Consider the following 13,214-nt stretch of genomic DNA (forward strand, 5'->3'; position numbering starts at 1 on the left):
ATAAGAGAAAACCTTCTTGTTTTATATATATAGAGAGATATAAATATATAATAATATAATTGGTATATGTGGTAATGCAATAAATTTAATTTAATATTGCCATTTGGTAAAAATGTATTGGTTTTAGAATTTTATGTGGCAGCCCAGGAGAAAACTTAACTGTTTTAAATGTTGCCACGTGGCATAAATATGAAGGTTTTGAAATCGTACGTGTCAGCACCAGGGAAAAACCTGATTGCTTTATATATATATATATATATATATATATATATATATATATATATATATATATATATATATATATATATATATATATATATATTAATCTTACATGCTCCGTGTCCTAATACTTCGTGTCCTAATACTAATATGTTTCTCTGGTCGTATATATTCAGGATAAAATTCTAACACAAAGAATTCAAAATCCAAATCCCATTCCGCCAAGTTATCTGAGTCCTCAAATCCAAATGCCACTAGGTCAATAGGATAAACTTATACCAATCCTAGTAGAGATATGGTAGCATGCAGCTCTCCCTGTAGCCTATATAAACAGTTCGCTGGTTCACTATTCAATCCATCTATTTTTGCCTTCTTAACAGTCATATTCCTCTAGTCGCTCGAATGATCTCAAGCAGAAAAACAACAATGGCTGGTGGAGTTATTGTTTCAGCAACCGCAGGGAAGGATTACCCTGGCAACCTTACTCTCCATGTTTTCATTACATGTGTTATTTCAGCAACAGGAGGTCTAATCTTTGGCTATGATCTGGGCATTTCAGGTGTGTTCTAGCTAAGCTAATTGTGTTGACAATTTATTTTACTAATGTGTTTAAGCCCTGATTAATATAGGAATAAATTAACTACGTGCAGGTGGTGTTATATCCATAGATGATTTCTTGAAGAAGTTCTTTCCAGCTGTTCACCGGAAGCAATCACTGGTTCATCTATCGGTTAACCAATACTGTGCTTTTGATAGCCAGATATTGACGTTGTTCACCTCTTCTTTATATCTTGCTGCACTTGTTTCATCCATATTTGCCTCCTATATCACCAGAAAATTGGGACGCCGGGTTTCTATGGTTGCCGGTGGACTCCTTTTTGCTGTTGGTGCAATCCTTAATGGGTTTGCTCAGAATCTTGCCATGCTCATTATTGGTCGTCTGTTGCTTGGTTTTGGTATTGGAAGTGCCAATCAGGTATAGTTTCATGTTCTTTTTTCAGTCTCTTTCAAAAATTTGTATACTTAGTTTGGAATCTGATACCTATAATTTTGTTTACAGTCTGTTCCGATATATCTCTTAGAAGTTGCTCCACACAGATGCAGGGGTGGTCTAAACATGATGTTCCAATTGTCAATAACAATTGGTATTCTAGTTGCTAACCTTCTGAACTATTTCTTTGCCAAGATTGATGGTTGGGGATGGCGTTTGAGTTTGGGGATTGCTTTAGTTCCAGCACTGATCATTATCATAGGCTCCTTTTTCCTTCCCGAGACATATTGGAAAGGCAGCTGTTAGCTGTCACTTATTTTGCATTTATTTAGGGCATTTGTTTAGGAATTTTTGTGTGCATATCTGTTCTTACCTTTTGTTATATGATTATGATACAATTTTGGTAGTTTAGCTTGATTAGGAACCTATTTGTTAGCTGTAATTTTTTATATATATCTTTGATTTCTGGGGCAATAAACATTAGAATTCTTATTCCAAAATTTCTTAGTTCTTTTATATGGTATCAGAGCCATGGCTGATGAAAAGAAAAATGAGAGTTCTGGATCAGGAAAGAAAACTTCTAGTTCTTACACACTGAATTCGAATGACAACCCAGGTAACTTGATTACCCAAGTTCAGTTGAAGGGCGAGAATTATGAAGAATGGGCGTGAGCTATGCGGACTGCATTGCGGGCCAAAAAGAAATATGGTTTTATTGATGGATCTGTTAAGCAACCAGCAGATGACTCACTGGAACTTGAAGATTGGTGGACGGTTAACTCAATGCTGGTTTCTTGGGTGTTTAACACCATTGAACTGATGTTTCGCTCGACCATCTCTCACATGGAGAATGTAAAGGATCTGTGGGAGGATATTAAATAGAGGTTCTCGATTGGGAATGGTCCACGAATGCAGTAACTGAGATCGGATCTGGCGAATTGTAGGCAGGAAGGTCAACCGATCGTGTCCTATTTCGGAAGACTCAAAACGTTATGGGATGAAATAAACAACTATGATCAGATACTAGTGTGTATCTGTGCAGGCTGCAGATGCAATCTTACCATTGAATTGGAAAGAAAGCGTGAAGAAGAGAGAGTTCATCAGTTTTTGATGGGCTTGGATGAAGAAGGATACGGAACAGTGTGCTCTAATATTTTGAGCACTGAACCCTTGCCCAATTTGAATCGTGCCTATGCTATGGTTGTTCAGCAAGAGTGGGTGCGAACTATGACATGAACCAAGGAAGAAAGAGGCAATCCTATGAGTTTTGCAATTCGAGCAGGAAGTCGAAATTCAGGGGGGGGGGGATAAAGACAAATCCTCAATTTGTTCTAATTACAACCGAGAGGGACATGATGCTAAAAGTTATTTCCAGCTGATATGTTATCCAGAATGGTGGGGTAATAGACCACGTGAAACTTCTGCTGGACGAGGAGGTGGTCAAAAGTGTGGCAATGGAGCAGGACGTAGCAAGGGAGGAGTTGCTCGTGCCAATGCCACACAAGCAACTGGAGTTAATGGTGGGCGTGGATTTGTGACAGATTCAGATCGAAAGGGTTTTAGTGGATTAAATGAAGAGCAGTGGGCTGCTTTGCTGGGCATGTTGAATTCTTGTCAGAATGGTGGCAATGAGAGGTTGACAGGTACACAGATGATATTTCCTTGGATTATTGACAAAGGAGCTTCCCATCATATGACAGGAACGTTGGCATTTTTGAGTGAATTGCGTGACATTGTGCCATGCTCAGTAGGGTTACTTAATGGAGAAAAGACCTTGGCGGTGAAAAAAGGAACTGTGTTGCTTGGAGGAGACTTGAAATTGCAATGAGTCCTTTATGTGCCAAATTTGAATTGCAATCTGATCTCTGTATCACAACTACTTAATGATTCAAATTTGGTTATTCAACTCACTAACAAAATTTGTGCTATACATGACCTAAATTCTAGGAACCTGATTGGAGCGGGTGAGCAACGCGAGGGGCTGTACTTTCTCAAGGGAGTGACATCGGTACATGCTTACAAGGTAACTGATGTAGGGTCTTTTGAGCTTTGGCATAAGAGAATGGGTCATCCTTCTTATAAGGTGGTAGAGTTAATTCCAGAAGCTGGTAGCATAGTTAGGAAAACTAATAAAACTTGTGAAGTTTGTTTTAGAGCAAAGCAAACAAGAGAGATTTTCTTTTCTAGTGACAATAGAGCTGATAGTTATTTTGAATTGATACATTGCGATTTGTGGGGACCTTATAGAGTCCCAACTTCTTGTGGAGCAATTTACTTCTTAACAATTGTTGATGATTACTCTCGTGCTATTTGGATATATTTGCTGAATGGAAAACAAGAAGCAGCTTGTGTTCTTAAAAAATTTGTTGTGATGGTTAAATGCCAATTTGAAAAAAATGTGAAAATTGTCAGAAGTGATAACGAAAGTGAATTTATGTGCTTGAAAGAATATTTTGATGAACAAGGGATGTTGCATCAAACTTTCTGTGTAGGAACACCTCAACAAAATGACCGAGTGGAAAGAAAACATCGTCATATTCTTAATGTGGCAAGAGCCTTGCGTTTCCAAGCAAATTTACCCATAGAATTTTGGGGAGAATGTGTACTTGCAGCCGGGTATTTGATTAATAGGACTCCATCTATGTTATTAAATGGTAAAACCCCATATGAGATGCTCTTTAGGAAAGTACCTTCTCACAAACACGTTCGGGTTTTTGGTTGTTTGTGCTATGCGCATAATCTGAATCGGGATAAAGATAAATTTGGTAGTAGAAGTCATAGGTGTGTTTTTGTTGGGTATTCATTTGAAAAGAAGGGATGGAGATTGTATGATTTGGAAACTAAAGAATACTTTGTATCAAGAGACGTGGTATTCGCTGAAACAGAATTTCCATATGCAAATGAGAAAACAATGGGTGATGAACTCATTAAAAATGGAGTTAAGGAGTTGGGTGATGAAGTTGATGGTTTAGAGAACAACTTGGGAAAGGAGAACGATGAAAGTGTGGGTAGAGAAAGTGAGGTGAATCCTGAAACGGAAGAATTGATCCATGAAAACAGTGAGGGAGTGGATAGAGGTGAAGTTGTTGAAGAGCAACTAGGTAGGGGACAAAGAGCTAAGCAACCTAGTGTTCGTTTGAAGGATTATGTGACAAACGCCATCCAAACAAGCCCCTCGGTATGCTCACCTTCCCAATCTGATTCCTCAGGTACGCCTTGCTCTATAGCACATTATGTGGGTTATGATAAATTCTCTACAGGCTTTGGAGGATAATGTTACATGGACAGTTGAAAATCTGCCATTTGGGAAGACAGCAATAGGAAGTAAGTGGGTATACAAAATTAAATACAATTCTGATGGAAGTGTTGAACGACACAAGGCGCGGTTAGTAATATTGGGAAATAATCAAGTTGAAGGCATAGATTATCAGGAGACTTTTGCTCCTACAGCAAAAATGGTTACTGTGCGCACCTTTCTTGCCTTTGCGGCTACAAAGAATTGGGAACTCCATTAGATGGATGTCCAAAATGCTTTCTTACACGATGATTTGGAGGAAGAGGTTTACATGAAGATGCCGCCTGGATTTGCTTCTCAATCACCAGGGAAGGTTTGTAAACTCCGGAAATCTCTATACAGTTTGCAGTAAGCACCTAGATATTGGTTTGCGAAATTGGCTGCATCTCTGAAAGCTTATGGATTTCAGTAATCATATTCAGATTACTCTTTGTTCACTTTTCGAGCTGGGACTATTCAATTGAATGTGCTTATTTATGTGGATGACTTTATTATCTCCAGCAATGATGTTTTCGCTGTACAAAAATTCAAGAACTATTTGAGTTGTTGCTTTCATATGAAAGACTTGGGGAAGCTGAAATTTTTCTTAAGGATTGAAGTAGCCAGAAACTCGAATGGTATTTTATTGTGTCAACGTAAGTATGCGTTGGATGTAATTTCAGAAGTTGGATTACTGGGTTGCAAGCCAGCTAAAACTCCTCTTGAACAAAATCACAAGCTGGCCCTTACCGAGAGTGATGATGTGGATGACCACTCGATATAGGCGTGCGGTGGGACGGCTTATTTATCTAACAATAACTCGGCCCGAGTTGTCTTATTGTGTGCATATTCTTGCTCGATTCATGAAACAACGAAGAAAGCTCATTGGGAGGCATTTGTTAGAGTTGTGCATTATTTGAAAGAAATCCAGTTAGGGTATACTCGCATGCCAATCGTGATCTCAAATTGTGCGCTTCGTGATTACGATTGGGCTATTTGTCCTTTGTGAGACGGTCTTTGACCGGTTATTTTGTTCTTTTGGGTGAATCCCCTATCTCGTGGAAGACTAAAAAGCAACAGACAGTGTCTCGCTCATCCGCTGAAGCTGAATATCGGTCTATGAGTACTACAACTTGTGAACTTAAATGGTTGAAAGGATTATTGAATTCTCTTGGTGTGGCACATACTAAACCTATGAATTTCTATTGTGATAGTCATGTAGCTCTGCATATAGCTGCTAATCCTGTCTATCATGAACGTACCAAGCATATTGAAGTGGACTGTCATTTTATCCGTGATGAGATATTGAATGGTAACATTCGAACAGATTATGTACGTAGTTCAATGCAACCTACGGATATCTTCACAATGGCGTTGGGAAAGGATCAGTTTGACTTTCTTCTTCGCAAGTTAGGCATTCGAGATCTCCATGCTCCAACTTGAAGGGGGGTTTTGGAAAGACAGCTGTTAGCTGCAACTTATTTTGTTTAGGAATTTTTGTGTACATATCTGTTCTTACCTTTTGTTGTATGATTCTGATACAATTTTGGTAGTTTAGCTTGATTAGGAACTTATTTGTTAGCTGTAATTTTTTATATATATCTTTGACTTCTGGGGCAATAAACAACAGAATTCTTATTCCAAAATTTCTTAGTTCTTTTACAAGACACCAAATTCTCTGATTGAGCGAGACCATCCTGGGAAAGCCAAAGAAAAACTTATTGAACTCCGCGGCGTCCCCAACGCTGATGAGGAGTTCAATGATCTAATTGCAGCCAGTGAAGCAGCTAAGTTGGTAAAAAATTCCTGGAGAAATATCATTGAGAGACAGTACAGACCACATCTTGTTATGGCTATCTGCATTCCAATGTTTCAAACAGCTCACTGGCATGAACGTGATTGTGTTTTATGCTCCTGTTTTGTTCAGAACCATTGGCTTCAAAAACCAAGCTTCCCTCATGTCTGCTCTAATTACAGGTATTATTAATGCTCTAGCAACTGTATTTTCAATTTTTACTGTTGACAAGGTTGGAAGAAGAGCTCTCTACCTGGAAGGAAGCTCGCAATTGTTTATTTGTCAGGTACTTTGCTGTTCTTTTCTCTTTCAATCTGTAGTCTTATAGAATTATTTACTCAACCGCTGGATGACTAACTCGATTTACAAATGTAAACGAGCAGCTTGTTGTAGCACTTGCAATTGGACTTAAGTTTGGAGTGAATGGGAACCCAGGAGATTTACCTACATGGTATGCAGTGATTGTGGTGATTCTAATATGCGTATTTGTTGCTGGGTATGCATGGTCATGGGGCCCTCTAGGCTGGTTGGTGCCAAGTGAAATCTTCCCATTGGAAATCAGATCAGCTGCTCAGAGTATCAATGTCTCTGTGAACATGATCTTCACTTTCATTATTGCTCAGGTCTTCACAGCAATGCTTTGCCATATGAAGTTTGGTTGTTCGTTTTCTTTGCTTTCTTCATTATGATCATGGGCCTCTTCATTTGCTACCTCCTGCCTGAGACTAAAGGTGTCCCAATTGAAGAGATGATCACTGTGTGGAAGAATCATCCTTACTGGAGAACATACTTTGATCATGATGATTTGCCTAGCGGCAAGAAAGTTGAATTAGTTTAGTTTTCTTCAGGTCATACAGGCAATAGTTTATCCTATTTGTAGTGTATTTTGTTTTATTTTTAGAGTACTGTAGTTTCTTTATTTAATAACAGTAGTAGATTTGCAGCTCACAGATTGCTGCTCGCATTATTATTATTATTTTTTTTAACAGTAAAGCACAACTTTCATTCATGAAAAAAATGCTTACAACCTATCCTGCTGAATCGACTCAGATAAAGAACTCGGGGGTTTGATATCCACTCCGGTAACACTGATCCCATTCTAGCATTTTTTGCAACCCAGTCAGCACATTTATTTGCTGCTCTAGGAATATATCTAATTACACAGGAAGGATAGATTGACAAAAAACTCTTAATGTCATAAATGAAATGCTCAACATCCCAAGGCCAGATTGAAGCATGAGAAGAGAGTAGCAGAACCAGTTGCTGCCAACATTATAATTATTTGATTTTTTACATGACAAATAAAATAATAAATATAATGGCTTTATTCCAATTGGATCGAAGTATCTTGTTTGGGTTTTTGGTGGTGGATTTGTCCACAGACCAACCTTTCCTTGCCCTTTTTTCTTGAGTGGTGGGCTTGCTTTGGGCTCTTCGTGAATGTAGCTTTTTGCATTGGGTTGATGAAATGTTCAAGTTATTTCTCAATATTTTCGTCTAGGATTGAATTTCAATTTTGCCCTTAAATCATTTATATAAACCCATTTTTATGTTTTCAATCAAATACATAACAGCCCCAATCAGTCCAAATAAACTCATTTTTAAGAAGGATGAAATTGTGAAGGAAAAGTTTACTCTGAATTAAACATAAAATCCATTAAGCATAAACTGATTATTTTTTTAAACTACTCTGAATAGCAGAAGTAACTTTGCGGCTCACAGATTGCTGCGAGCATTATAATTATTTGATTTTTACTTGAGAAATAAAATGATAAATATAATGGCTTTATTCCAATTGGATCGAAGTATGGTGTTTGGGCCTTTTGGAAGTGGACTGGACTTGGTTTAATTTGTCCGCAGACCAACTTTCCTTGGCCTTCTATGTTGAGTGGTGAGCTTGCTTTGGGGTATTTGTGAATGTGTTTTTTGTATTGGGTTGATGAAATGTTCAAGTTATGTCTCAGTTTTTACATAGGAGAAAAGTTGAATTTTGCCCTTAAACTGTTTGAAATAAACCCATTTTTAAGTTTTTAGCCAATTACATATCAGCCCCAATCAGTCCAATAAACTCATTTTTAAGAAGGATGAAATTGGGAAGGAAAAGTTTAATCTGAATTAAACGTAACATCCATTAAACACATTCATTATTTTTTTTTAATTAATCAGAAATTTATTAATTTACAAAAAATAAGGAAAAACTTTAGGCATAATCAGTCAAACTAAAACCATGATCATTGGACCAACTCTAAGGATACCAACTTATGGCTGATTATTTTAAGTGACAAAATCTGGATCATACACAGACCAACCGAATTTTCATCTGTCAAGACAAGAACACACAGAGGAGTGTTTACGCAGGAAACATATATGGCATAAAAGAGAACCCAGTCCCATCATAAAGAAGCATGAAAGAGAACTCGGCCCCATCAGCTCCTCAAGTCACAACATAATTTGATTACATTAATCAATTGGAAAAAAAATGTCAGCCCAAGAATCATGATGAGTACCTTCCCACTTCAATTCTTGCCACCAACTATGCTCGCCCTTGATCTTTCTCACATTCTCATTGAAAGCTTTGCTTATTGGGAGACTCTTGAGGTTCAGGCAATATTGAAAGCTCATCAATTCCAACCTTGGTGAAATTAGCAAAGCATTGGAGATGCTAATCAATTTTGGTAAGAAATGAAGTGATATCCTCTCAAGGCTGGGAGAATGAAAGTGATTTTATCATCACAACTATAGCAACTCACTAAGCTTGTGATTTGGGGACAATCATGAATTGTGAGCTCTTCAAGGTTGGAGAAATTTGCTAGCAACCCTGGTGTGAAGATGTTGGTAAGCTCTGGACATTTTCGCAAGATCAAGTACTTCAATAAATTGAAGCTGGAGTTATTCACAGGACCTTCCCATATGCTCCTTAGATTCTTCATGTAATATATGTGCATGTATTCTAGTGAAATAAGGCCAACCGTTGCATCACTAGATGATGACTCAATTTGATTTCCATCAATAATTGCTTGAAGATTGTTGCATTGCCCTGCTACAAGACATTTTAATTGCATCATATTTCTGCAGCCAAAATCAGATAACTTGCTAATAGTCGAGTTGCGGTCCAAGAAAAGTGCAGTAGAATGCCTAAGCACCTTCACCATTTACATACCTCAAGTACCTATCATGTCGTTCTAGCTCCAATTCGGTATCACTTGAGAGTCAAGATATGATATGCTCAACAAGATGGCCAATCGTGAACTTAAAATACGACAATGATGGTGCTAAATTCGGAGAAAGTGTCGGTTAAATTATAATCAATTCATTTTAATTCGGACTTATATAAGTGATTAGATTGCTTTATACATCAAAATGACTAGTCAAGTCAATGTTGCAACCTAATCACTTATATATTGCCCTTTTACTTCATATTATTTCGACGTGGGATTCCAACACTCCCCCCTCAAGTGCAACCACACAGTTGTTACTTGACAATTAGTTTGTATTTTTTATTTTTTAAAACAACACGGGCCCAATTATACAGCCTTATGGGCGACTAAAACCCACAACCCAGTCCGGGCTCTGATACCATGTTAAAATTCGAAGAGAGTGTCGGTCAAATTATAATCAATTCATTTTTAATTCGGACTTATATAAGTGATTAGATTGCTTTACACATTAAAATGACTAGCCCAGTCAATGTTGCAACTCAACCACTTATATATTGCCTTTTTATTTTATATTCTTTCGATGTGAGATTCCAACAGATGGAAACACCATTTTTTCTTCATTCCAGTTGAAATAGCTCAAAAATTCCACCTTGGGAAGGTAGACTTTAAGCGTATGCAACCACTGCAATCTACAAAGCTCAGAAATAACCTCTTCTGCAGATGCATTCCACCGCTTGTCATCATAACTCATATCAATATTTAATTCTTCTAATAGATATAAAGCTGATATAGCCCCACAAGGAATTATTTCACTTGATTGCTTTAAACTCCTTCGACTTGTAGGTTCAAAAAATGAAACTTCCAAGCATGTGAGATTAGTCAATTGTCCAACCTCCTTGGGCAAAAACATGATCTCTGTCCCTTCAAGATCAAGTACTTCAAGCTGCTTGAGTTCTCCAACTTCGGGTGACAAGGTTGTGATAAGAACACAACGATTTAGAAAGAGCCTTCTAAGGTTGAGCAACTTGAAAAGAGACTCAGGCAAAGATTTGATAGAAGTTCTAGATAAGTTTAGAACCTGAAGAGCTGGCATATTATCAAAAAATGGAGGTATGATTCTTAACTTGTAGTTTCTTTCGAGGAACAATTTTCGGAGTTTGGGGCAACTTGGACTAATGGGCAATTCAGATATGTGATTATCCATCAAACCAATCTCAATTAACCCCTCCCATTGCTCAACCTTTGGTGGCTTAGTCAACCCCATACCACCATTAATAAGAAATAATACTTGAGCTTCCTCCGTTGGAACAATATACTCTAGCAATATATAACGAATTTTTTTCTTCATCTTGACAAATTCTATCTCCTGTTCGTAATCCAGCAGACTAAAATTGATGAGAGTTTCAAGCATTTTTTTGCCTTGGTCATGCGCATCTATTAGGCCATCGAATATCCATCTTTGCATCAACAACTCTGAAGCAATCCACCCATTCTCACAAAAAAGCGCATAATTTCTCAAACATTTTCTTGTTTTGTCATCCTGCAGATGCTCATAGCTAAACATCAACACATTAGCCATTAGGATTTCTAATTTTTCTTGGTCAGAGTCAGGTTTCCTTCTCAACGTTTCAAGCGCTCTTCTCCACACCTCAACATCAGAAACATCTTTCAATGCCCCTGCCATTAGGACGATGGCAAGTGAATAGTCAGCACACATGTTAAGCACTTGAGTTGCTAGCGGTTTGAGGCTTGAAGAATCAGCAACTTCACCAACATTCCCATGGAACAATTCCCAAGACGATAAATCTTTTAGTCCTATCTTCGAATCCACTCCCATTGCATCGCATACTTCCTCTGATCTAGCTATTAGACCTATCTTGCAACCATTTTCAGCAGTTGGCCTGGGGATTCCAACCTTTTCCAAACTAATAAACTGACGAACATCATGTAGAATTAACAAAAACTTCATGCGCTCTAACACCATTAACAGTTCCCATGAGTTAATATTCGTGCTATCAATCACATTTGAGGGCAGTTGTCCTGAAATTTCCAGCTGCAAATTTCTCAGATTCCAAACTTTGGGAACAGTAACCCAAATAATGTTTTCGAACATATCCGCGACCATGGTCGCAAACAAATACTTCAAGCCTTCTACAAAAGGTTTTTGAATCTTTGCTCCTCCATAAATCCCAATCCTGCCCACATCTGAATCTTCAATGCTTTCCATGATTCTTCTAAGACTACATTCCATTTCTTGATCTGTAGACACATCAAATGGTTTATTTATTTTGGGTGAACAACTGCTCTGTAAGTAATAAGAGCTGGAAAAATATATTTAACTACTGGAAACTCATACTTTATTAAGTACCAAAACCACAAATTTATACAAAATAATGTTGAAACTAAAATGCAGAAAAATCTGCTACATATCAGCCTAATCTCAACTAATATTTGACTGGTTTATTTTCCTAAAGAATAGCAAAACATAAGCTGAATTTGTTGACAGATTCAAAGACATTATACTTAACACTCCTCCTTGGCTTTGGAGCTGCATACACCAAGCTTTTGTCTTAAGAATTCATATCTAGCTTTAAGCAGAGCTTTAGTTAAAACATCAGCACATTGATTTTCTGTCCTGCAATGGACCAGCTGCACTTCTCCTTCTTTCTGTACATCTCTTAGAAAATAAAATTTTATTTTGAAATGTTTTGTTTTGCCATGGAACACCGGATTATTAGCTATCGAAATTGCAGCTTGGTTATCCAAAAATATCTGTGTGCTTTCTTCTTGCTTCATATGCAAATCTGTAAGAAGTAAACCCATGGCAACATTGATTTTTTCCCAATGGTTGCATAGGAGGACCATGGCCAATTTGCCACCTCCCAATGGTACTTTTCCTTTATCCTCCAAGTAAACCCAAGCCAACATCCCCATCATCTTTTACATTATGTTTAATAGGAAGTTTTTGAAAATAAGATATAAATTTTTAAAGATATTTCTGTTATTTTACCTTATTTTGTTTTAAAAAAACCTTCGTACACTCCAACTAAACATACTGTTAAAGGACAATTCTTTAGTGCATTGCATGCCAAAGGTGTTCAAAGGGGTTTAAGCCTCGAAGCTGAAAGAGCTACCTCCTAGCTAAAGCTTGTCTTTTTTGTGCTCATGCTTTGTTTTTTTTTTTTTTTTTTCATAAATAAGAGTCTCCTAGTGAAAGGACAATAATGTTCTTTAATTTCCATTTGTTCCTTTCTTAATGATTAATTTGATACCACAATAATTATGTCGTCAATTACCATTAATAAGTACTAAAAAATAAATGGCACCCCATGTACCTTTGTTGATGGCTTGCTTTTGTCCTTCTCATATTTAAACTAGGACCTTTTTATGTTTATTTTCCCCACCCTGGCCTTTGCCCTTTTCTTTATCCTTTACACAATACAAAAGATATTGTGGCTGTTCATATGTACATATTTGAACTGGCTGGCACAAATTTTTGAGCAATTGAAGCTTCAATCCTAGGTTAAAGTTGACTAGTGTTTAGTTAAATCATCACTTGAAGGTCTTTTTTTTTCATTTAGTTTTAATTAGAATTGAAACTCGAAATTTTATAATTTTCAAAATAACTAAACATTAGTTAAGAAGATTTTCTACATGGACCAATAATTTAACAATATTAGTATAGTAAATTAATTAACGACAGGAAGAAAAAGTTATCATACTTTTTGGATATGTTAATTAATAAAGATTTTACATAAGACTAATCAATACATTATA

The 13,214-nt window shown here is 37.1% G+C and overlaps 1 protein-coding gene and 1 pseudogene across 1 annotated transcript; one reads left to right on the forward strand and one right to left on the reverse strand.

The window, feature by feature from the left end:
- The first annotated feature begins 645 nt into the window (after positions 1 to 645).
- Positions 646 to 7,117, forward strand: LOC110655418 (sugar carrier protein C-like; annotated as a pseudogene).
- Positions 7,118 to 9,999: 2,882 nt separating this feature from the next.
- On the reverse strand, positions 10,000 to 11,738 carry LOC110653953 (disease resistance protein RPS2-like). The gene has a single exon (XM_021809773.2). It carries the CDS (start codon positions 11,686 to 11,688, stop codon positions 10,000 to 10,002), a length of 1,689 nt encoding a protein of 562 aa, XP_021665465.2. The 5' UTR covers positions 11,689 to 11,738.
- Positions 11,739 to 13,214: the final 1,476 nt, after the last annotated feature.

Source organism: Hevea brasiliensis, chromosome 14 (genome assembly GCF_030052815.1).
Source record: "Hevea brasiliensis isolate MT/VB/25A 57/8 chromosome 14, ASM3005281v1, whole genome shotgun sequence".
NCBI lineage: Eukaryota > Viridiplantae > Streptophyta > Magnoliopsida > Malpighiales > Euphorbiaceae > Hevea > Hevea brasiliensis.

Bases quoted from the DNA above. Each gene is read 5' to 3' on its own strand.
- LOC110653953 (XM_021809773.2), bottom strand. From the start codon at position 11,688: ATGGAATGTAGTCTTAGAAGAATCATGGAAAGCATTGAAGATTCAGAT.